This window comes from Apostichopus japonicus, chromosome 3 (genome assembly GCF_037975245.1).
Source record: "Apostichopus japonicus isolate 1M-3 chromosome 3, ASM3797524v1, whole genome shotgun sequence".
NCBI classification, from domain to species: domain Eukaryota; kingdom Metazoa; phylum Echinodermata; class Holothuroidea; order Aspidochirotida; family Stichopodidae; genus Apostichopus; species Apostichopus japonicus.
In genome coordinates, this window is record NC_092563.1 from 28306188 (window position 1) to 28332034 (window position 25847).

The 25847-nt window shown below is 37.4% G+C and overlaps 1 protein-coding gene across 3 annotated transcripts; it reads left to right on the top strand.

Annotated features, from left to right (window-relative positions):
• On the top strand, nucleotides 1-24426 carry LOC139965733 (uncharacterized). Of its 3 annotated transcripts, none has more exons than XM_071968393.1 (27): nucleotides 1-117; nucleotides 1647-2161; nucleotides 3658-3719; nucleotides 4345-4580; nucleotides 5080-5226; nucleotides 6172-6321; nucleotides 6732-6914; nucleotides 7397-7517; nucleotides 8189-8371; nucleotides 9021-9201; nucleotides 9478-9571; nucleotides 12172-12249; nucleotides 12863-12915; nucleotides 13871-13885; nucleotides 15087-15264; nucleotides 16534-16628; nucleotides 17111-17246; nucleotides 17673-17858; nucleotides 18401-18568; nucleotides 19137-19285; nucleotides 20086-20280; nucleotides 20870-20984; nucleotides 21195-21311; nucleotides 21906-22038; nucleotides 22471-22637; nucleotides 23030-23108; nucleotides 23715-24426. In XM_071968393.1, exons 2-27 carry the CDS (start codon nucleotides 1737-1739, stop codon nucleotides 23801-23803), a joined length of 3735 nt encoding a protein of 1244 aa, XP_071824494.1. In that variant the 5' UTR covers nucleotides 1-117; nucleotides 1647-1736; the 3' UTR covers nucleotides 23804-24426. The 3 variants fall into 3 exon arrangements, with proteins under 3 accessions (XP_071824494.1, XP_071824496.1, XP_071824495.1); XM_071968394.1 differs by having other exon boundaries at nucleotides 26-146; XM_071968395.1 differs by lacking the exon at nucleotides 13871-13885.
• Nucleotides 24427-25847: the final 1421 nt, after the last annotated feature.

Genomic DNA, 25847 nt, shown 5'->3' on the forward strand with positions numbered 1-25847 from the left:
CATTTTATGCAACTCTGTGATTAGCACATAGCAAACATCTCCTTTTTGGCTGCCATGGACGCCTGAGATTTTATTGCAGAGGACATGGCTACATTGGAGTCTTTTTTCGATCATCTGGTAATGAAAATGCAACGATTTTGTTAAAGGTTATGAGAACTTCCCTATATTTTCGCCAACATTCGATGTTGAAACAATGACCTTACTAGTGGAATGAAGGGCCCAAATTAAGTTCAGCAATAACTTACTTAGGCTTAACATTAGGTAACGGTAATAAAGATTATCCTTAGGCTAGGCCTAGCTTGTAAGGGTAGCCTAACACTGTAATTGTAAAAGTAATAGTGTGGCTAATCTAAATACGATTTCTCACCGATTGTCACGTCGTAAGGAGGCACAAAAGATTTAGCATATGTATGCCTATTATGTCACGGCCTAGGTAAACTCAGTAATATAAATACATTCCTTTGGTAGGCCTACTGATAAGATAAAATCCACAATTGTCTCATCTAGCCTAACTTCTAAGCTCAAGACATCCCCAGTGATTGTGAATACTGTTCTTGCCATTTTTGTTGCTGATGTTGGCATAAGTAATCAATTAATCGCCAGTAGTCGCGATTATAATTTGGAAGTTTGATTAATCACGCTCAAAACCTAAGTTGCGATTACTCGACTACCAGCTAGCAGTAGCACTACACATCTGCTTTTGAAAAATAGCCTAACCTATCAAATATAACACTAAACCATAGCCTAAAATGTTTGGCCTTTGCTCAAATGTACAGAATTGTTTTCCATCACTAAGAAGATGAACAGTTCATCGACCCCTGTGACCAGCTAGCTAGTGCACTGTGACTGCACTGCACTGCAAGTATCTGCTCCAGTTAGATTCATGCATTTTCTTGTCAGTAATACGCTTGTTTTACAGTGCAACATTCAGTCCTAGCAATGTTTGACATTTGCGCATAATCACAAATTTTAAAGTTAATAATTCATTAGGATTGCCAAAGTATTTGTCATTTTTTCAAACATGTTTAAAATGACAACATTACTGGTCTGGTTCACATTAATCGGATGTCTGATTGAGTGTGTCGATTGCGGTGTAGTTTAATTTTACTTTGCAAAATATGTGCTTGCTATCGCCCTAGGCTAGAGCCTAGCCTAGAATGTTGAAAGTCCTTTCATAAAAAAGTCTTGCATACTAATCATCACACTGCTACAAGGTGTTACATCTATTCATTGTTTGCGCATTTGATTTTATAAGTGCTAGTAGTTGTTGTAGCCTCCTAGATTCATTTGAAAGTTTTTGATTTACTATGAAAGATTTAAAAAAATGTAGATTGAAAGTTGTTCATAGTTTCGTTTGGTAGATTTTTTAACATGATTTAGACACCACATGTTAAGACAGGAAAGAACAAATAAAGACAATGCAACATGAAGAAAGACTTGTTTTGACTGTATTTCTGCAATGTAACAATGACAGCACTTGATGGCACCATAACTGTAACTGGCTACAAAAGAAAGAGTCGAATATCAGCACTAGTTTGCATGTACGCCTTTGCGTAGTGAGGATGAAAATACAGCATAGCATAGTTATACTATTTTCGTCCAGCCTAGCTGTTTATAATACATTTCTTTCGTTCTATTCACCACAGCCATTTACAGGAATCGTAGAGAAGAAAGTATGACGAAAATCTTCCTCTTCACCCCAGATTAGAAAGACGACCTTCTTGTAAGGATCAGTCATGGAAGGCATTAAACAGTATTTCAATGACCTAGCCTCCAGTCAACCCAGAGATTTGGATATTAAGTCAGAAATCTCTACTTTACAAGCTATCAAGAAGTGCCTTACATCGGAGGCACCCCTTGCTAAGAAACCCTCCTTAGATTTGGAACAGGATTTTTTGACTGTAGCAGCTGATAGTCTTGGTGCTGACTATACAGATCCATTTCCGTCGTTTAAATTGGATGCAGTTCTCCAAAGCCAGGAGGAATTGAATGATTTTACACTCTATGTTTTGGAGAGAAGGTACGGTTGGTCTGAGGTGCAGAGCAGCCGGGAGCAGTCCGACGACAAGGAGCAGAAACAGCGCGATAAAGCGATAGACCACGAACAAGTTGGCCGGTTGAAGAGTTACCTCAACGAATTGCTTGATGTCTTCATCCACTGGTAAAGAACACACTCTTCATTTCCTCTCACTATCACGTCCCACACACATTAAGTTTCTGAGATTCTCCCAAGCTATTGTACATGAGTAATTTATGTTCTCAACAATGTCTGGACAGCTGTTAATCTTAATCTGTTAAACGGAGAAATTATCCAGTAGCTAGCATCAACAATCAAGCAGTTATAAACTTCCATCCCTGTTCTTATATATGCAAAATAAGACTTGACTAGGTACCTCTACTATGTAAGAAACAGTGTTAAGGTTCTCAAGACTATGTAATTTGTGACATTTATACAACAAACTAGCCAAATAGTATTGTTTCATTAAAAGGCTTCTTATGGCGATCGGCTGCTTTCACCTGATCATTTCTCGTAGTCGATTGTTTTTAAAGAATTGTTCATAATTTGGAAGATGCAAGCAAGAAAATGTTGCCACCCTTTGCATTCTAAGCAAGTATTTGTAACATTTACTTCAATATTATGTAATAAATCTCATAAGAAGTTTCTGATTTTGTTATTTTTGTTTGTAGTGCCCAGACTTATGTTTTGCTGTTAATCCAAACCTACAACAGATGACTGAGGCAAGAGATAAATTTTGCCATAGCAGCCCAAAAATTTTTTGGACAAGAGCCAACCAAATTTCATTGCTGCATATATATCCATTTCAAATATTTTGCCTTGCAACTGTAGCTACATATGGCATTGGTGAAGCACTGAAAGGATTATGATGGCTATTTCCCAAATGGTCTTGTTGCCCTATGGTCCTAAACAACCTTATGGAAGTAGTGACCATGTGATATATATATGTGTTGTTTTATTTACTGTCCTGCGGCATTAGTTCAGATCAGTTTAATTGACAGTCAACACCATGAAGACTGAGACCCAAGTTAGAGAACACTTTGACTTTCCCAACCATACCATTAACGACATGTCCCTACAGGGGATTGAATCCTTAGGTAGCCGTCCTGACCTAGTACGAATCAGCAGAGAGAGGCTGTGGTTGCAACGCCTTCGCACCATTCAACCCCATGGGCTCAACATTCAGGAAGGACATGACTAACTTTCCTTCTGTCCCCCTCCTTCTCCCCTTGCCCCCCCCTCCACCATCACTCCTCTTCTCATAGCTCTCTTCCACCCTTTTTTCTCCACACCTTTCTGTCTTTGTCCTTCTCCAGTTTATTCCCTACCCCCTTCCCTTAATCCTCTCTTTGTCCCTCTACTGTTTATCTCCCACCTCTCCTCTTCCCCTGTTGGCTTCTTCTATCCATCCCTTGTCTACAAATCCCCTTATATCTATCTCTTTGTGTTCAGCATGCTCATTAACCTGTCTGTATTCTGTGTGTGTTTTTTGTCCCTTCTGTTACTGTTACTTGTCATTTAGCCTTTGAAGAAGATCCTGCTAGGATCGAAACGTCAGGCCAACTTACTTTTGCACAGTTTAATTGACATCAGCGTTTATTAACAAAGTAGTGAAATTTTGTTTTCTTCTTTCCCCTCAGGTTTCTTTGTCAAAGTATATCTGTTCCAATCCTTTGTAGTTTCAGAAATGCAATATCCAAAGGTAAGTTTATTGAACTTTAAAGATTGCCACATTTCACTCATTTCTGATTTGTGTAATTATCAACTTTCCAATCAAGGTACTCAAAACAAAAAGAGGAAGGTTGAGAATTCTTCATGGCTTGTTGTATTTGTAGCCCAGCATATTAGCTAATTGCTATGAGAAATTATGAAATTGATATACTTTAATTCCCATTACTGTTGATTTAGTAACATAGCTAAATTTGTGATAAATTTGCATTAAATGGTGTAGGATGAAGTGATAAGGGGAGGGGGAGGCAGCTATCTTAAATAACTTTGTATCTAACCAACTCAGTTGGTCACATATACCACTGACATGTTTAGAAGAAGGACTTGGAATAGCAGCCTACCATTAAAGAAGTATATATAAAACTATAAACTATATGTTGTAAAGAACGAAAAATTAAATTTTACCTTGCATAATTTTGAGTGCAAACAAAGATCATTTTCCTATTTTAATCTGCGTACCAAACTACTTAACTGAGCGGTACTCAGTTCGCTCTCAGATAACATGTAAAGCTTTTCTCGGATTTTATGTTAATTGAGCACAAGTTTGAATGATTGACTGATTGATTGATTGATTCTGACTCCTCCCACTTCCATGTCAGCCTCCAATCGTCCGGTGGTGCGTAACCAGGCGGTAGTGATCATAATGGACTGGCTTCACCAGAATTGTCACCAACCTTGCTTTCACAAACACTGGCGCCAAGTCCAAGAGTTGCTTGTCTGCGGTATCACAGACATCTGGTCTGCTATCAGGAATGCCTGCATTGGACGTCTAAAGCCAATTGTGGATCGGTTCACTTTAGTCAAACTTGAAGCCTTTTATTGTACCCTTGTAAAGGTAGGCGTCATTGATTTCAAGTTTTCAGCATGCTAGCTTAAATTGCCAAGAGGTTATAATTAAGTAGATTCTTGATGGTTTTTGCCCTTAGAATGAGCAGCATCAGCTTAACAACAGTTGTAAAAATGTGATCCACCATTAGCCAGTCTAGTAAATTAGGGTTATATCGTTACCATTCAAGATCTGCAACAAGTATTCAAATCCCCAATGAGAGTCACTGTTTGTGGATGTGAAGTATAGTCTTAACTTAATACATTTGTGTCTCAGTGGTGTTTACATTATATTTCTGTATTTTCCCTACTTTTAATTTGATTGGTTGCTAGATCCATCAATCAAAGTAATTGAAAATTAAATCAATTTATAATTGATCTTTCTATATAGAAAGTAAATTCTTCATTCATTTTTGACTTAATTCATGCTTTTCCATTTTGAGAGGAACTTTATAAAAATTCTCAGACCTGAGTCTTGATGTACTTAAACATTTCTCTCTGACTCACAGATATGTCAAAACCGTCACAGCAGTTGGCAGGCGAAAGAGGGCGCTATCATGGCAGTAATAGTCATTCTCAGAAACTTTCACTGGGTCGGACGTCTCAGCCACAGTTTTTCAGAACACAGCATTAACGAGACCAGCTTTTATTTGAAGGTTTGCTGAAATTTTGATCTTGCTTTGAAAGCACCTTACAGTAATCACTATCAGTGGAAGATACAGAACATTCTTCTCGGAAAGCAAGGTTGCCAAGGGGCATTCAGTAAAGTTGTAATGAAAGGGTTGGATGATTAGGGAGGATGATGGGAGGGGGGGGGGGTGTGAAGGAAGATAGAGTGAGAGGAAATGGCTCATAAATGTTCATAGATGTACAGTGTACCCTTGTGTGTTTGATGTCTTGCTTAACCTGTGTAGAGGTCTGAGTTTTGTGCAACTAGTGCTACAACAGTTATTAGTAGAAGTACTAGTTTATCACAGTACTGTCCTTGCTGCAAGAACAAGCAATTAAAACATCGACTATTAACAGTAGATCGACCCTTACCAAACTAAAGGTTTGTCTGGAGGGTGAATTTATTGAAATGTATTCAAGCTTATTTTGTCACTCCTTTTGGTATGTAGTGAAACCGCACAAATCTCCCATCACAAAAGGTGCTTTGTTCTCTTCAGTAAAGGTGCTATGTTCTCTTCACAATAGGTGATTTGTTCTCTTCACAATATGTGCTTTGTTCTCTTCACAATAGGTGCTTTGTTCTCTTCACAAAAGGTGCTTTGTTCTCATCCAATAGGTGCTTTGCGCCTAGTGATGGACAAACCATGCTGTATCGGCAATATAAAATTTAAGTACTGTACTTTAGTGATAATCCATTTTCATTATATATCAATTAAGAAAAGTACAACACAGGATCCTGGCCATCCAGGATTTAAAATTCTTTTTTCTTTGGGGGGGGGAGGGGGAGGGTATGGAATATGAATTGAGTCTTCTTGCTCATTCTGATACTTCTTAACTCAGTACCTTTTTAGTGTGAACAGTTTGCTTGCTACAAAGAGAAACTCTTCTTCTCTAAAATATTGTATCTGCTGTTCTCTTTTCTTCTCGAGTAGTACGGACACGAGGAGATGAATCAGTTGCCACGGTTTCTGGCAGACAGTCTCCATTCCCTGATCTACCCGCTTCTGGCACACCCTCAAATCAGCGTCAGAGAGAATGCCACCAAGGCATTCTCATCTTTCTTATCCAGATGTGACTTTCAGGTTGGTCGTACTCTTTAATAGTTCATTATATACAATGCAAGAAGGCAAAATGTCTCGGGGATCTATTCCTTTGTTGATGACCCCCCCCCACCCACACCTCCCTCAGGTGGTGTGGCCTAAAAAACACACAAATTCATGATCATTCTGCTTCTCTATAAAACATGATGACAGTCAAGTTAAGTGAGTTTTGTTATTGAACTATTAATTTGAACAGTTTTATGCTTTACACTATACTTCCACTTACTTTTCAATTATCACTCTGCACTTGTTTACCAGTTTCAATGTCGTACATTTATCAACCCGATCTGAACATCCAGTGAATATTGTTTGTCTTGTAAGGAATCCAACGTTAAACTGTCTCACTTTATTTATGAAGATTTAAACCATGTTTTGCTTGATGTACCTTTTAGGAAGCTCTCAACGCCTTAGATGAGGCCATTTCTCGGTTGTCACCTTTAAAGGAACCAATCTCGGTGGTATCGCTGGCAGATGACAGTGCTACCAGAGTTGTTGACCTCCCAGCAGATGAGGAACAGTTCATCGACGCTTATGAGGCAGAGGGCTTGATCAGCGTTTGCATCGGTCTTATAAAGGTATCCATTCTCCCTCCCTCCCTCATGCCACCCCACCCCCCCCTCACCAGTACCTCCTGGTCTACATATTAAAGTGCTCTCTGATGATATAGCATTAGTATGTGCAAGGGGAGGGGGAAGGGGCCATGTCCTCCTAACCTTGTTACTCCCATTGTCAGTCATGATAAAATGGTTCAGTATGGAATCTTTGAAATTTTACAGTTTAACTTTTAAGGCTAACTACTAATTTCTTTCTGAATGAAAAGCATGACTCACAGATTTTAAACAGAATTTTTGCTCAAGTAAATTGAGTTAAGTTTGTTAGACATGGAATATGATTATGAAAGATGACTAACTACTTAACATGTGGAATTTGAAGAAGACCCAAAAAATATATATACATATAACAAAAGAAACGGCAGTTTGGCTAGAAGAGAATTTATTAAGAATTTTAAGTTTTTAGGAGAACAAACAAATCATCATTTTCTCTTCTTCTGTTGCAGCAAATCCCTGCATCTTTCCTTCTCCAGAAATGGACGTTTTATTTTTCTGTGTATAACATTTGCTTAATGCATCCTGCATCTACTGTCAGGCAAGCTACCAGCACCTTGCTTAAATATCTGGGTAAGTACACCTACAAGAACCATATCTCTCTCTCTAGATGGCCACTTCAGTTGACTGAAGGGTTGCTTTGGAGAGCCTATTTAGAAGTTATCAATAATAAAAAGTAAATATAGGTCTTCAATTGCCCTGGAAATATAGAATTATAAGTTAACGTTGTAACAAGGTTAAGCCATTTACAATTTTTTTTGTTTTGGCAACATCTCATAAATAAAATGCTCTTGAACAATGCTATGTTATAACTATTTCCACCATGCTTGCAATAATTTAATTTGTGTTTTTGTTCCTTGATACCTGAAATGTTGATATTTGGACAATATTCAAATCTATTTGACTATATTTTGGTGACACTTTATCTTTCAAAGTAAGAACTTTACATCATTTGGAAGAAAAATGGAAAAAGCACAGCTGAATAATGTGTATTTCTTTCCATAGAAAAATATCAGCTCTGCTTTAAAATTTTCTAGATGATGTATTAGGTAGCTTTGAAATTCTGAGAATGCTAACTATGTGAGCCATTGGAGTGTTTGTCTGGCTTCCTATACCTCTTCTTATTCTTAGTTTTCCAAAACAAGGACTTTAAAACATTGTAAAAAATCGAAAAAAAAGAAAAGTACACACAAAAAATAGTAACAAAGAGAAAAATGATTTCTTTTCTGGTTACTTTCATCCAGTTGCCAAATCAAGTCAGGCTCCTGTGGTGTTGAAACTGACGTTGCAGAGCCTTGTGACTAACTGGTGTGTCAGCGTTGAACAGATATTATCCATGCATCAAGGAATCAAGAGGCCAAACATCAAGATAACTCTGGGAAAAGCCACAAGAGATAACTCTGCTTGTCCAGATGATGCCTCTGCAGGTGAGACATGTTGGCTGTTGGTTTGTTCTAGTGATGCATTCATAGGTGAGTCATCACTGTTTGTTATAGTGATGCCTCCATAGGTGAGATAACTGTGTTCTAGTGATGCCTCCATTATTGAGACATCTGTTTCTTTGTTTTGATGATACCTCTATAGGTGAGACATCTCTGTTTGTCATAGTGATGCCTCCCTATGTGAGATATCTCTGTTTGTTCTAGTGATATCTCCATAGATGAGATATCTCTGTTTGTTCCAGTGATGCCTCCATAGGTGATATATCCCTGTTTGTTCAGACAGTGTTCACATAGGTGCAATATCTGTTTGTTCTAATGATGCCTCAATAGATGGGATACCTGCTTGTTTGGAATATGCCTTCATAGGTGAGATATCTCAATAGTAGATATATCTCTGTTGGTTTGTCCAAGTGATGCTGCCATAAGTTTGTTTGCTTGTTCCATTGATGCCCCCATAGATGATACATCTCTGTTTGTGAGACCTCAAGTTTGTGCAATGCCTTTAGAGGTAGGATACCTCTATTCTTTATTATGTCAGGAAACACCAAACATTTGGCAAGTTTTTATTATACAAAGGATTTTAAACGCCATAAAAAACCTTACATTGGTGCAATTTTTAAATTTTTTCTTGCAGAGGAAAGTTCAGATCAAACCCTTCTGGCTACCTGGGAGTGGAGAGAAGGCCGTCTACTGACCTATGAGTTAATCGCCAAATACCTTGTCCATAATCACGTACATTACTTCTTCCCACCCCATGCTATACACCGTGCTAGGTTTAGAGGCTCCCAGTCAGTTGATGCAGCTATGCAGTCAAGGTAGGACTGAGATAATATACACCCCCTACTCCCCTCATTTACATGTCTCCTCAAAACAAAAGCACTCTCAGTGAATGTAATGATTTTGAAAATCTCAGAGATCAACTATGTTTGCTTTTAAGGTTAAAGTGAAAGAGGTTTATTTGATGCACACTTTGCTATTTTTTTATTGAGAAATCAGCTGAACTGGGATTGTTGGGTCTGGATGAGAATTTATTTCAAGCATTTTAAACCATAACTAAATAAACAGTGAGACGTTTCTTGACCTCTCCACAGATATTTGAAAAGTTCATCGGGAGAGAAGATTGGTTTATCAAAGAGCTTTGGGTACGCTACACACCGGCAAGCGTGGGCAACAAGCAGGGGTCAGGTAATTAATCTATCATTTGCATACCAAGCCCCATCCACAATGCAGTATGTTTGCATTCCCATCAACAATTCATCCATTAATTGTAGGACATATTGTAGAATTATTATCACTGGCAACAAACAGGGGTCAAGTAATTAATCTATGATTTGCATACTAAGCCCCACCCACAATGCAGTATGTTTGCATTCCAGTCAACATTTCATCCATTAATTGTAGGACATATTGTAGAATTACTATTACTGGCAACAAACAGGGGTCAAGTAATTAATCTATGATTTGCATACTAAGCCCCACCCACAATGCAGTATGTTTGCATTCCAGTCAACATTTCATCCATTAATTGTAGGACATATTGTAGAATTACTATCACTGGCAACAAACAGGGGTCAAGTAATTAATCTATGATTTGCATACTAAGCCCCACCCACAATGCAGTATGTTTGCATTCCAGTCAACATTTCATCCATTAATTGTAGGACATATTGTAGAATTACAATCACTGGCAGCAAACAGGGGTCAAGTAATTAATCTATGATTTGCATACTAAGCCCCACCCACAATGCAGTATGTTTGCATTCCAGTCAACATTTCATCCATTAATTGTAGGACATATTGTAGAATTACAATCACTGGCAGCAAACAGGGGTCAAGTAATTAATCTATGATTTGCATACTAAGCCCCACCCACAATGCAGTATGTTTGCATTCCAGTCAACATTTCATCCATTAATTGTAGGACATATTGTAGAATTACAATCACTGGCAACAAACAGGGGTCAAGTAATTAATCTATGATTTGCATACTAAGCCCCACCCACAATGCAGTATGTTTGCATTCCAGTCAACATTTCATCCATTAATTGTAGGACATATTGTAGAATTACAATCACTGGCAGCAAACAGGGGTCAAGTAATTAATCTATGATTTGCATACCAAGCCACACCCACAATGCAGTATGTTTGCATTCCAGTCAACATTTCATCCATTAATTGTAGGACATATTGTAGAATTACAATCACTGGCAGCAAACAGGGGTCAAGTAATTAATCTATGATTTGCATACCAAGCCACACCCACAATGCAGTATGTTTGCATTCCAGTCAACATTTCATCCATTAATTGTAGGACATATTGTAGAATTACTATTACTGGCAACAAACAGGGGTCAAGTAATTAATCTATGATTTGCATACTAAGCCCCACCCACAATGCAGTATGTTTGCATTCCAGTCAACATTTCATCCATTAATTGTAGGACATATTGTAGAATTACAATCACTGGCAGCAAACAGGGGTCAAGTAATTAATCTATGATTTGCATACTAAGCCCCACCCACAATGCAGTATGTTTGCATTCCAGTCAACATTTCATCCATTAATTGTAGGACATATTGTAGAATTACAATCACTGGCAGCAAACAGGGGTCAAGTAATTAATCTATGATTTGCATACTAAGCCCCACCCACAATGCAGTATGTTTGCATTCCAGTCAACATTTCATCCATTAATTGTAGGACATATTGTAGAATTACAATCACTGGCAGCAAACAGGGGTCAAGTAATTAATCTATGATTTGCATACTAAGCCCCACCCACAATGCAGTATGTTTGCATTCCAGTCAACATTTCATCCATTAATTGTAGGACATATTGTAGAATTACAATCACTGGCAGCAAACAGGGGTCAAGTAATTAATCTATGATTTGCATACCAAGCCACACCCACAATGCAGTATGTTTGCATTCCAGTCAACATTTCATCCATTAATTGTAGGACATATTGTAGAATTACAATCACTGGCAGCAAACAGGGGTCAAGTAATTAATCTATGATTTGCATACCAAGCCACACCCACAATGCAGTATGTTTGCATTCCAGTCAACATTTCATCCATTAATTGTAGGACATATTGTAGAATTACTATCACTGGCAACAGACAGGGGTAGGTCAAATTCTGAGTAAGGGTTGAGCATTGTAGCTGGGAGTCATGATGTAAAAATTTGAAAGCTGTTTGTGATGACACGCAATAATGTATGCGGTATCAACACTTTCAAAATGCTATACAAAATTGGGAAATTGCTATACAAAGTGCAAAGGTGTATAATAGCTTTTTGTACACAGGAACTTAAGTACTTTGTAAAGGAACGTTCAGAGCCTGCAAACCTGCTGTACAAAATTAGATTACTAAACAATTCCCTGGATGAATACTGCCAGTTATTTCAAGCTGAGATCATGTCACGAACACATACACACGCACACACACACGCACATACATGTTTGTATTACATTCAGACCGAGGACCCTATTGTATTTGCCATTGTTCAAATCCATGTATCCTAACCTTAACAATACCCCATAACAATAGAATTCTTCTGAGGATGTGGTGATTCTTTAGAAATCACATCGGAGGACCTGGAATTCTTTTGTTAAAGTCCTAGGTCAGAATACAAAACAAGTCAACACACACAAACACACAGTGTCAGCACCTTCGTGATTAGTTTTACAATGGTTCGCATTCTTGTCTTATTACGATGATTTATTTCAGTTTTGCATAAATTTTCTTTTCTCTCTCTCTCTCTCTCTCTTTGTTGCTACAGAGTGAAGAGGAATCTTCTGCTTCAACTACTCCCAATGAATCTCCGAGACATGAAATATCACCGACTCCAAACAATTCTGTAAGTCGAGATAAATGTCGGAAATTTCAATACTAGATTTTTTTTCTTTTTCATAAGTTCCACAGGATTTGTAAGAATTTTGCAATGGTTGATATAATCAGGTCTATGAATGGCTTATACAATATCTAGTACTGATTCTGTTTTCTTGACATAACCATACTTCACAGTATAATCCTGTTATTTGTTTTGTAGATTGTAAGGGAGATTTGCGTTCAGATTGAGATCCAAGTCTAGAAACATTCAGTCCTGAATTGGGTTTGAATTTTCAAAAGTCAACATAGGTCGTAGTTTTAAAGAGAGATCACATTGTGAAGCTTAAAATGCAGGGAATTATAAAGTGTTCAAACTTTGTGCAGCAGGTTTGAAGGATATGAATTTTTGCCTCTTATAAAATACTATGGTTCCTATGTACAAATTTTTTTATTAATTTTTGCACTTATATACCAATTTGTTTATTTTGCATAGCATTTTTTTGGCTATGCAATACCGGCTAAATTTATTCACAGGGATAGTTATTGAAATCATAACTTCAAGACTTTTTAATTGAGATGTTGTCAATCCATCAAATGCTGGGAATCCTGAACAGTTGTGGGTTTCTTTACCTTTTTTGCAGGAACTAACAAGAATGGGCAGTGATAGAAGAAAAAAGAATTTAGAGCAAAAGAGGTACGTCTGTAAAAGTGTCCTAAATTCAGATAAATTAATGAAAAAATTCAGATAAATTAATGGAGATAAGCTTGAAACTGCGTGTATTGTTAAGTGTGTTAGTGAATCAGGAAATTGTTTTCCTTGAGAAAGAGAGCTATGTATTATGCCAGGTTATTGACAAGTTTGAATTAAAAACTCAAATAAAGTAGATCCATTTCACTTACAGAAGCATTTTTTGTTTGTCTGGAAGCTAGCCGACGATTCCCATTCTCCTTACCCTCCTTGTTTGGAAGGGTCAAGATGTCCCTGTAATCTACTATAGGCTCTACCCACACAAAATAGTGGAAAACTTACCCTAGCATGGACTACTTTCACTTCCAAATGTGGACATTTTTCTATGTGATTTATTGAGGTGAGATGCATGATAGTATGCAGTCCATGAACTGAGTTGATACAATAATTTATAGTATGTAGTATCTTCTCTAGCACATATAGGAGCTTGCATTTGGAATTTGCAAGTATGTTATAGAGGAATCATTCAATATATCTCAAATGTGAAGGAATAAAGACATGAACAATCATCCTATGGATGGGCTAGGATTTGATTTGATATGATGAGTTAGTCCCTTATAATACTTGATGAGCTGGGCCCCTTTACATGCATGATGAGATATGAGATGGTCCCTTATGTATGATGAGATGGTCTCCTTATCATATGTGAAGAGATGATCCCTTTTCATTCATGATGTCATTTCTCAATGCTGCCATTTCCCTGTGGCTAGTTCAAAATTTCAACTATTGAATTTACATTCAATCCCATAGCATTTACTGAGCAGTTTTTCTACCACAACAGAAAACTCTATTTTTTGTTGGAGTTCATTTCATTTTCTTTTTTTATTCATGATCTAAAATCATTTTCCTTACTTTATTTCTTTTCAAACTTGTTTCCCATTTCATGTTTTACCTTATTCAGGAAACAATTCCAAAGGTTTGTTTAAAGAGATGATTACACCTCTAATACCTCGTTATTAACCTGATTGTATTTTCTCTCTAAAAACAAAACCCTTGTAAAAAAAAGAAAAAGAACAAAGCAATCATTGTTGCACTCACATTATTAACCCTCGGTCTAAACCCATGCATGATATATCTTCACCGTTACCTTTGAAAGCCCTCTGAAAATTATTATCTTTCTTTTTATCATGTAATAATGATAGTCATCAAACTGTTACCTGTTGTTTTCTAATTAAATTATAAATTAATCATATATTTTCTGGATTATAATATCAATGTTCTCTTTTTTCTTCTGTTTAATTGCTTTGTCCAATGTAAGATGCACCAATATAACAACCTTCTCTATCAAAAGTTATCCCGGTGTAACCTTAAAGAGCTAGTTACCTCTTCCATGTATGCTGTATCATCACTTTCCATACAAAGGGCAAAAATAGTTTGATGTGAACAAAATTGTACTCCTTTGTGGTCTCCCCCAATGTTTTGAGACGCTCGCCCAGCTTTATCAAGTTTATCGCATATCCTCTTTGCTCTTGTCTCTACCTATACTCAGCCAATGGAATATTAGCAAAATAGGAGGGAAAAAAGAAGAAAAAAAGTTAAAATTCTTGACTTTTTGAGACATTTAAAGATAGAAAAATCAATGTAAATCTTATCCTACCTTCTTTTAATACCACATGTATAGTATAGTTTGCCAAAGCTTTAGAATTCTACCTTTGCAGTAGTTAAATTGTAATGGTGATAAATGTCTGAATGTAGTAGTGTAGAAAAGCAATGTAAAACTTTGAGTCTGATGATTTCCCTCCTTTTTATAAGTTTATTGAGCTCAAATGAATTATTGATATTGAAGGCATTCAAAGTGACTTTTGATTAGGGAGAGTAGCTCTTGTTGGAATCAAGAAGAGAGTAGCATACATGTGTCTAAAAGCTTTTGTTTAATTGTTTATAAATACAAAACGACCATCTGGCCATGGAAATTATACTTGAGCATAAAATGCAATATTTCAATTTGTTGTAATTATTTGACAATTTCTTGGCCACAATATTTTTTTTCTGAGGCTAGTGTTATATAACTTACTCAGATTCAGACTCTCTCTCGTGCAGATTTAGAATAAGGCGCTGACCCTGCACCCCAGGGTATTCATTTAGTAACCGTCTATCTCCTCTTGGTTTTACCTCAGGTCCAAAACTTTAGCAGAGGGTAATCTCCACTCCCAACTGACGACACCGAATCAGTACTACTATGCAGATGACAGCCGGAAGAGCCCTACATACTCACCGAAGAAGAAGGTCTCCCCTCTGATGGCCCCGTACTCCCTCCTTCATCTCATCAAGAATATGGAGACTGACGATAAAGAGGTGAACAGCTTTACGAATGTCTGAGGAAGTGCAGGCTATTCCATATTGTGTTAGGTGATGGTGTAATGAATAATGTTAATGGTGTAGTGATGGTGTGCTTTAGGAATGTCTGAGGAAGTGTAGTCTATTCCATATTGTGTTAGGTGACAATGGGAGAAAAATGATCTTTAATATTTTATGATACAACAATGGAAGCATTAGTGAATATATACTTCTTTAAATGTAAATTAAAGTTGAACAATTATGGTACTGCTTCTGACATGCTGGAAAGCAGCATACCAATGAACTGTGATAAACTTGATGAAAGAATGGTTGCAGTGTGCTCTGAAGATTGGTTGCAGTGTGCCCCTAAGAATGATTGCAGTGTGCCCGAAGAATGGTTGCAGTGTGCTCTGAAGTATGGTTGCAGTGTGCCCCGAAGAATGGTTAAAGTGTGCTCGAAGAATGATTGCACTGTGCCCGAAGAATGGTTGCAGTGTGCTCTGAAGAATGGTTGCAGTGTGCTCTGAAGATTGGTTGCAGTGTGCCCCTAAGAATGATTGCAGTGTGCCCGAAGAATGGTTGCAGTGTGCTCTGAAGAATGGTTGCAGTGTGCCTTGAAGTATGGTTGCAGTGTGCCCCGAAGAATGGTTAAAGTGTGCCCGAAGAATGATTGCACTGTGCCCGGAGAATGGTTGCAGTGTGCTCTGAAGAATGGTTGCAGTGTGCTCTGAAGAATGGTTGCAGTGTGCTCTGAAGAATAGTTGCAGTATGCCCGAAGAATGGTTGCAGTGTGCCCGAAGAATGGTTCCAGTGTGCTCTGAAGAATGGTTGCAGTGTGCCCGAAGAATGGTTCCAGTGTGCTCTGAAGAATGGTTGCAGTGTGCCCCAAAGAATAGTTGCAGTGTGCCCTGAAGAATGGTTACAGTGTGCCCCAAAGAATGGTTGCAGTGTGCCTTGAAGTATGGTTGCAGTGTGCCCTGAAGAGTGGTTGGAAGAAAAGGAATGACATAGAGGTGTAAAAGAACATGAAAAGTTTTAGACCCTGGTGATTAGACTAGTGGGAGTCAGATGAACTGGACCCAATGGTTGACCATTATCAGTACAACATAATATGTATTCAATCGAATGACATGTAACCAGGTCATCCCTGAAATACTTTGTTGTAGCTATAGGAAGTGACACAGTTATATACATACAGGAATCATATTACAGTCATTGTGGTTTCATACTGGGTGTTCATGGTTTTATTATTTAAAAGATAACATTTCTAATTGCCATTTCTTTCAGAATGGCCTTGATGTCACCAAAGCAAGATACATCCCATTCCCACGAAGATCCGGAGAAAATGTCAACAGTGAGCAAAGCGATGATGTATTTAAGGAGTAAGTTTTATGACTACCCCTGAACTTAAAACAAGTTGAAATGAATTAGAAATTCAAAATTATTGCACAGATTTTATCTCTTTTTAAAAAGTAAGATATAAGATGCATTATATTGACTGGTGTTTTCACATGTCTTCAGAATCAGTCAGCAGTTTCACTCCATGTAGTGAGGCCTAATAAAACCAAATGGTGTCAATGGTCTGATAAGATCAAAGGGTCTTCGCTTTAAGTGCTTATAATTTTAAAGAAGGCCCTCCTTTTGATCTTGTTGGACCTCAGGTTCCACATATCTCTATGACATCATAATGACATTACAAATATTGAACTTCAAATGACTTTTTCTCAGGTATATATCAGAGTCAGGAAGGAGATCTTAGTCTGCTTTGGGAGACTGAAGGTATTAGCTACTTTGTATTTTATTCTGAGCATGACTGCTTTTGGTTTCAGGGAATGTACTTACCTAATTACTCATTCTCCAACAGTGTTCTGGTAGATGGGAAAGAAGAAGCGGAGAAATGGGAGCTGGTCTCCATGCCAACGCTTCTGATGCAGATGCTTTTACAGACAGTTGAGTGCTTGGGGAGTGACCAGTGGGAACTGAGACGAATGGGACACCAGGTACGTCGCTGACATGTTTCAATTGTCCTTGTTAGATTGTTGTATACATAGCATCATCTTATATATAAGATCCTTTTGTACAGACACTATTGATATTGTCTTCTCTCGCAAAAGGTGCAAACAGCTGAGAATTAACCAGTCACCTTTTCTCCAAAATATTTAAACGTATATATATGTATGTGTATATATATATATACATGTGTATATATATATATATATATATATATATGTATATATATATATATATATATATATATATATATATGTATATATATATATATATATATATATATACATATATATATGTAAATATATATGTATATATATATATATATATACATATATGTTTATGGCTGATCCGCTGGTCATTTGAGGGGTTGCATCAATCTTCGGTGACTTTTGTTTTCTTGTCTCCGCTCATCGTAGACCTTGCCGATCTTGACCGAGGCAATCAGGTACTACGATGTGACCCTGCTGAACGTCTTGATCGAGCGACATTTCTCACCCAACCCGACAGTGATGACCTACGGCTTGACCCTGGCCATTAAGTCAACCCTGCAACACGCTCTACGGTTGGAAAACTATGCCGAAAGTTCACCCGAGACTAGTAATGTAAGTTAATGATTCAAGGGCTGTAGCTGACAGTGCTCAGGTAACTGGGGCTGGTTTCACCGTTGGTATCATTTATGCCATATTCATCCCTATTCATTTTAACACTCGCTAATTAATTAGTTGGGTTTTTTAGAACAAGGTGGGTCTCAACAAAGTGTACGAACTGTTATTCCATTGTGAATTGCTATTTTCAATACATATATTAAATTATATTAATTATGTATTCATTGATTTTATGATAAAGAGTTCTTCTACCATCAGTCCTCATCCAATGTTGAAAATCAATAATCACTGTCAACTATGATCTTTACAACCTTCCCAAAATCTTTCCTACCGATATGGTCCAATATATTTGGTACGCTTGCTTGGTTACAAAATATTTATATATATAAAATATTTATATAAAATATCAGAATATTGTACATATCATCATCCATTTTAAATTGTCAGGAATAATTATTTTCTAAACTTTTGACATGTATATCTTCTTCTTGATCCTTATCGTTTTTTCTTTTCTTTTCTTTTCTTGTCTGTTTATTTAGGGTTCTGGCAAATCTGTGTCTCTTCAGGAGGTAGTCGCAACCGGTGTCTCCAGCTGGGCTTTAACGGCTAAACAGCTAGCTTTGAGACCAGTCATCGACAAGCTATCTCTGGCTGCAGTCGATATCCTATTTCTAGCTTGTACAAACTTTTCGCATTACTTAGACGGGGTGAGTCAAAGAAATTAAAACTCTTGGTTGGGACGATTGATTTGATAGAGGTTTTAAATGTTTTGTTTGATTCAGTCCTTGCTGCGGATGGCGTTTGTGTATGTCTGTGTGTTTGTGTCTGACTGTGCGTTTGTGATGTTGTGACTGGTAGCCATCATAACTGAAGAAGGTATCGGATGCTTTAGCTTTTCATAAGTGATATGTGGGGTCCATCGTAATGAGTATGAGATGTTTCTCAGGGTAGGTAGAGGTGTCAGGGTCCAGATTCAATTAATTGCTTTGTCCCCTTTTCAGGTTTCAAAAAATGTTATCAATTTAGATGTTCTTTGCTTACAGAAATGTTGTGATTTTATGTCTTCAAGGGAACATATACTTCTATTGTACTCTCTTGTACCATAAAAGTGTGTTTATATGAGTGATGCTTTATCTTAAATGGCATTAATGTTGCGTTGCTAGGAAACTGTACTTCATGTATGCTTAACAGCAAACTTTAATATAATAATAATAATAATAGTACTTTAAACTTTTAATACTTAAAATTTGGATTTTTTGTCTGAATCTGCTCCAGGAGATGAAGGGAGAGGTTGAAGCTACTTGTGTGAAGTTGATAATGGATGTATTCAGCCATGCTCACCCATCTCATCGGTACTCAAGGCATCTCTTCAAGACTAGGAGAGCCAGAGTAGACTTTGACACTCCTGGACAGGGTTATCTGAGGTAAGGATGACCATATAAGTTACAATTGATATAAGTATTGATATATTAATAATCCAGAATGTGTGACAAACATTTACGTACTTAAAAGGCTATGCAGGCCTAGGTAATAATTTTAAGGAGAAAGAAAAACTGACCAATGAGCAGTGACCAAACTGGCAAAACTGACCAATGAACAGTGTCCAAACTGGCAAAACTGACCAATGAACAGTGACCAAACTGGCAAAACTGACCAATGAACAGTGACCAAACTGGCAAAACTGACCAATGAACATTGACCAAACTGGCAAAATTGACCAATGAACAGTGACCAAACTGGCAAAACTGACCAATGAACAGTGATCAAACTGGCAAAACTGACCAATGAACATTGACCAAACTGGCAAAACTGACCAATGAACATTGACCAAACTGACAAAACTGAACAATGAACAGTGACCAAACTGGCAAAACTGACCAATGAACATGGACCAAACTGGCAAAACTGACCAATGAACAGTGATCAAACTGGCAAAACTGACCAATGAACATTGACCAAACTGGCAAAACTGACCAATGAACAGTGACCAAGCTGGCAAAACTGACCAATGAACATTGACCAAACTGGCAAAACTGAACAATGAACAGTGACCAAACTGGCAAAACTGAACAATGACCAAATTGGCAAATGTGACCATTGAACTGAAAAACTTTGAAATATGTTCATACCTATCTTGGTTATATATGTCATTAGATTCCATCACTTTACAAGGTCAAAGCTGAATCAATAAATAACCATGGTGTTATTTTCTTCACCTCGTCAGTATATTGAAAGGAGACGGACTGGTTCGGCTGTCGCTACACATACAGCACTCTCTGATCTCAGAGTGCCACACCTTACTGCCAAGCTTCATCAGCGAGGGCCCCGTCAGAGAGGTTGCCAGCATCCTTCCCATACTCCTTCATCTGGTCATAGTGTTTATGGAAGATCATGATATCTTGAGAACAATTTTAGAGAGGTGAGTGGAGTCAAGGGAAACATTGTGAAGGGAAGCAAATTGAAATTCATCGGAAGTAATGTCTTTGCTTTTTCACTGTAAAATAAATGTCATTTGATGAAAATTGAAGAAAAAGCAATAGTTTAGTGACCTTAACGTTTTCGACCAGACAAAAACGTTGATTTAAGGAGTGTTTGATTTGGGGTGGTGTGCTTAGAGTGTGTCCTTACCAAAGGGAAGGGGGGGGGGTGATATGACAGGCATATGGCATACAGTGCTAACAATAATGATGGTTTAAAGAATGTTTGATGGTGGGGGGTGGGTTAGAGTGGATCATTACCACAGGGGGGGGTGGGGATGATATGACAGGCATATGGCTTGCAGTGCTAACATTAATTTTGGTTTATGGAGTGTTTGATTGAGGGGTGGTGGGGGGGGGGGGAATGCAGTGTTAAAAATAATGATGGTGGATTTTTTTTTGCTTAGAGTGTGTCATATGGGGGGGGGGGGTGACAGACGTATGACATTCAGTGCTAGCTTCGACTAGTTTAAAGAACATGAATGCATCTGATCTAGTGACATCATTTCAACGTCTGATTTTATCTTTCAGTTGTCGATGTCTGGTCACTATGGTGGATGAGGCAGATAGCTGTCTCTTTCCTGATGAATTCTTCACAGCTTTGGAGTATTCACTTCTAGCTATCATAGATATTATTAACATGAAGGTGAGGAGTCATACATTCATCCCATTTTATTTATACTTTTGTCGTGTTTGAGGTGGGAGAGGAGGGGGGGGCGGGGTGTGTGGAGGTTGGAGGGTGTATTCACTGGTTTGAAGGGAGAATTAACATTGCTAAATAACAGCTGGTTGCACCATTGACGGTAACATGAAATCGCTGAATGTCACCTTAATAACTGTCTTGTACCTCTCACAGGTAACTGAAGTTTCTACCCTCCGTCCAGTCACAGAGTTTTATGTTTACATCAGTCAGCTGGTCTCGTCAACCTATCACCTCACGGCACTGTTTAAAGTCATTCACTCGAGATTACAGGTAAAATATTGGATGATAAGCGTGGCACACCAACGTGAACATAAAAGACTGGCAGCAAACATGCATGAAGAATAGAGCAAAACTCAACTTGATAGAGTCAGGTCATTGTTTTCCTGTTAATTAGAACATAACAGCATATTAAACCCTTTCCACCTTACCCCTAGCCCTTCCACTTTACCCTCACCCCTAACTTTTTCCTATTTATCCTCACCCTTTTCTCCTTTGATGGGAAAAAGTTACTTCTTTCATGAGTTTGTTTTGACCCTTCCTTAGCTCAAGCTGTTGTTGATCATTGGTGTTGTTGTGAATCAAGGCTTTCATGACCCCTTCACAGAATCTCTGATTAGACCACTGCTTTGTTTAATTCTTTCATGAGTTTGTTTTGACCATTCCTTAGCTCAAGCTGTTGTTGATCATTGGTGTTTTTGTGCATCAAGGCTTTCATGACCACTGCTTTTGTTTAATTCTTCCAGATTAAGTTGACAGTTGGTAGCTTACATTCATTCACAAATAACTTGCCATGGGTAACCATCAACCATCCTTTCTTGTAGTCTTTGCCCGTCATGATAATCAATCGCATAATTTTGTTTCCAGGATGCTGGATTCCCTAAGTCTACACTGGATACCTGTAACAGTGACCTGGTGTACAGATCCAATGATATCCCCGCCAGTCCAGTCGACAATCAACCCATAGCAGAGGATGCAGACGACGACTACGAGGAGAATGGTGAGTCATCACAAAGGCTGTAATCATCTCACTTTAGGAACCAACTTAAAAAAAAAAAAAAAAAAAAAAAAGAAGGAATTAAACAAAAAAAATTTGATGGAATTATGAAGGTGAAACGCAGCTGATTTAGAGAAACCAATGAATCTTTTTTTTTTTTTTTTCCTGTCTCACTTGTTCAATTATTACACAAGAAAATAGCAAAAGATGCACTATGTGGCTAACAGAGTGTAAAAATGGAGGTATTATAGAAAAAACACTCAGGTTGTATGATGTAAGTACAAAATGTGACCAACTAATTGAAATTTTAATAATTTTTTACTCTCCGGTTTGTTCCTCCTTGATACCTTATTTTCAGAAAATTCTGATTTGTTTCTCCACATTTTTACTTTCAATGTTCTTTTTGTGTTAATTTTTTTGCTTTTTCACCTAAAGTTGGCCCAGGTCACCACCCCCTTACGACCTCCCTTAATGCCAGCAGTGGTAGTGGACAGGGTATCCTGGCAGGAGCCAGTACCAGGAGGATGTCCCAATCAATGGGCCTACCCACCGATGACTCAGACTCGGACTCTGATTGGGATAGCTGGGATGAGGAAGAGGAGGTATGACCTTTGACCTCCTTAGCTCACCCTTAACACCCGAGGGAACTGACCAAAATCAACAAGTTGTAAACTAATATGCTGTTATCATTTCCAATGGTGGTGCAGCTAGTAGCTCTTGAATGAGGAGCGCCGGGTGGGGAAGGGGAGGGGGAAGGGGGAGGGGAAAGGGGGAGGGGGAAGGGGAGTAGTTGGGAGTGGGGAGGAGTGTCCAAATATAAGGACAGTGCTGAGTGATAACTTAAAGATGCTAGTTAGGTTAGTAATTGAGATATTCAGTTGATACTCATTGCTATTTAATATATCAGTTTATTTAAGTTTAAAGTATTTAATAACGATTATACTTGTATCCATTTATTGCTATTATTAAATTATTTGTCATTTTTGGTTCTCAGGACCAGAGCTTGTTGGAGGAGATGTTTGGTGATTTCTTGAGGCGTCTACAGGGTCACTACAGACAAACAGCTATACCAGGTATGCTACGTACGAAGATTTATGATGCAATGCGGACATTGGTGTGACAAAAGCAAGAACCAACATACCAATAATGGCCATGTGTAACAATTGTTGCATTAATATGCTTCATATGTTTCATCCAGTTATGTACTTTCTGTCACCAAAACAATCTTTAGGAGAGAAGCAACAGTGAAGATAGCCATGACTGTATGAGTCTTGGTTATAGGAGGTTATAAGTGGGAGGGGGGATGGGGGGAGGGGGAGGGGGAGGGGACCAAGTGGATGTGGTAAATGGAATAATGATACATTTGACCTATTGCAAAGAGTGTTATATGAAACATGTCAACAGTTACAAAAGTTTGACCCTGGTGCCATAATGTCTGTTTATAACTTTGTTAATGTCAAATATTACAATAAATAACACATCTTTGTACAAGACCACTGAGGAATGAAAAAGCAATATTTACATAATAATGCTACATCAACAATAATGGTGATGTGGCCATGTTGTTTAATAAGCATACTGTGGTTGTTTGTTTGTTTTATTGTTTTCTTATGGTTATTTTTTTCAGTAGTGTTTTGTTTTTTTCACATATTTTTTTTTCTTGACTTTTTCTTCAACAGGAGAACAGTCAGCATTTGAAGTTAGGTTGGAAACAGTTGGAACACTAACAAAGAGAACAATCTTCAAATTGTTACATACTGACCTTTGACCTCACGGTTGTGCTATTTAGGGGAGCAGTACTTTCATCATCAGAAGGTTGGTAGTTGAAGGCTGGACTAACTGTCTAATTAGGAAGAAATAATTGGTGTGAACTTTGTCGTTTTTTGAATCCTTTCTTAAAGATGAGGAGGCCCACTGCAGCGTTGAGTGTATTTAAAAATAGAATATTTATGGCGAAAATTAAAACAATCCCGTTTAGTAATTAATGCTTCATCCCTCCCATCCACGTAATTGTAAAAAATAGAATAATTGAGGTCCATTATGAAATCTTAACAGAGGAAATGTTGAAATTTTAAAAAATGTAACATTTTGGGGGAAATATTTATTAAGATCACTTCTTTGACTATTAGATCAATATTTGAGGGTAGTATTACAAAGTTGATCCGTCTATTCTGAAACGATTGTTCTGTGTTGATTAATATGTGTTCATGCTTACCTGGGTGTTGTTATTTGTTTTTTCCCCTATGCAACCATGTAAATGAATGCTCGAAGTGTGCTTAAAACAGTTGATGTGACCAACACGGGACTCTTTTGCTATAAACTTTAAACCATATTTTCCTGTATTTTTTGTGAGATAGTTCAAAGGAAAACAGTGTTACAGAATAATAAACACAGCAAGTGGAATACTGTTTGGAAGAAAATGACCCAAAAGCACAAGCATTTGTGAGAGATGATGTCTGAAGAAATGGTTGGTAGAATATGTCAGACCTGCATATAGATATGTCTTGTCAATGGAAACTTTATTTGGTAAAATTCAACTGTTTTTATAAATATATTTGTTTCTCTGAGCTATCTCTTTTAAAATATGCATTTCAAGAGAGATAAAAATGGAAAGCAAATTTTCCTATCAAGTGCCTACACAAAGCGTATCCTTTATTTTTTTTAAATTGACGTATTTTAAATAAATTAATTATCTGTTCTTTTTTTTATAATAGCTTTTAAGAAAGATTGCTTTGCTAGAACCTGGGTTTGATGACTTTAAATTTGTATGTTTTTTTTTTTTTTTCTTCATTTTTTCATTTCATTGGGTTGGCAAGAAAATACCAACATAATGTGGTTGCTTTTGGATTTGGATTTTTACCGACATCTTCATTTCTTGTTGTGATTATTTTGCTAATTTACAAGGAATTTTGAGTGCAGACATCAAAGAAATTCTTGAATCATAAACCAAAGTCAAATCAAACCTTGATTTTATTTTGGGACGAAACTATTCTCAAAGTCCGAGGAAGGAGACATTCATTGCGAGAAATGTTTGTCATATTTTTTTTTATATATTTTTTTTCCATTTGATGGAACCAGGTTTTGGGTTCTTTAGCACTGTCTAATGCTGTTTTTTAATGTACTTTACACCTTGTTGTCTTGTATAGAAGTTTTGTCACATTTTGATGTGCAATAAATTTATCCTTTTAGTGACAAAATATTTTTTCACAATTGCAGTTTGGATGAGCTTGGATGTGACTGTGTGTAAGTTAAACAGGATGGAAAAAAAAAAATTAAATCAAATTATTGTATAGAGATTATTATTATTATTATTATTATTATATATGTAAAGCAGTATTTGAAATGAGGGAGAAGGAGCTCTCTTTCAAAACAGATTCTGTAAATGAAATCACGTGTAGAATAAGTTAGTTTATCAGCAAGAAAAAATAATAAATAAAATGTAGGTTCATTTTAAATTCAAAGGGTCTCAATCTCTGTCTGTTGCCATTAGTTCTGAGGCAATGTACTGATTCCAGCAGAGTATTTAGTATTGTGTGTTCACCCTGTACCGTCCCACACTGTCTGTATCAGGACACTCGTTCCATTTAAGACATGTTGACTATGGTTAGTGATCAGAGGAAAACCTCGTAGTCACATCGTTCGTGTTACGATGTATTTCTCTCTTTGTTGGAGTTTGATCCTGACAATAGCAGCATGGATTTTTGTTGTTGTGTAACTGTAGTCACCTTGTACCTCCAAGTCTGCCTCCATTTTGTCGGGGGATTGATGCTGTCTGCAACTGAGTGATTGTCTGTTTAGCCACTCTCTATATA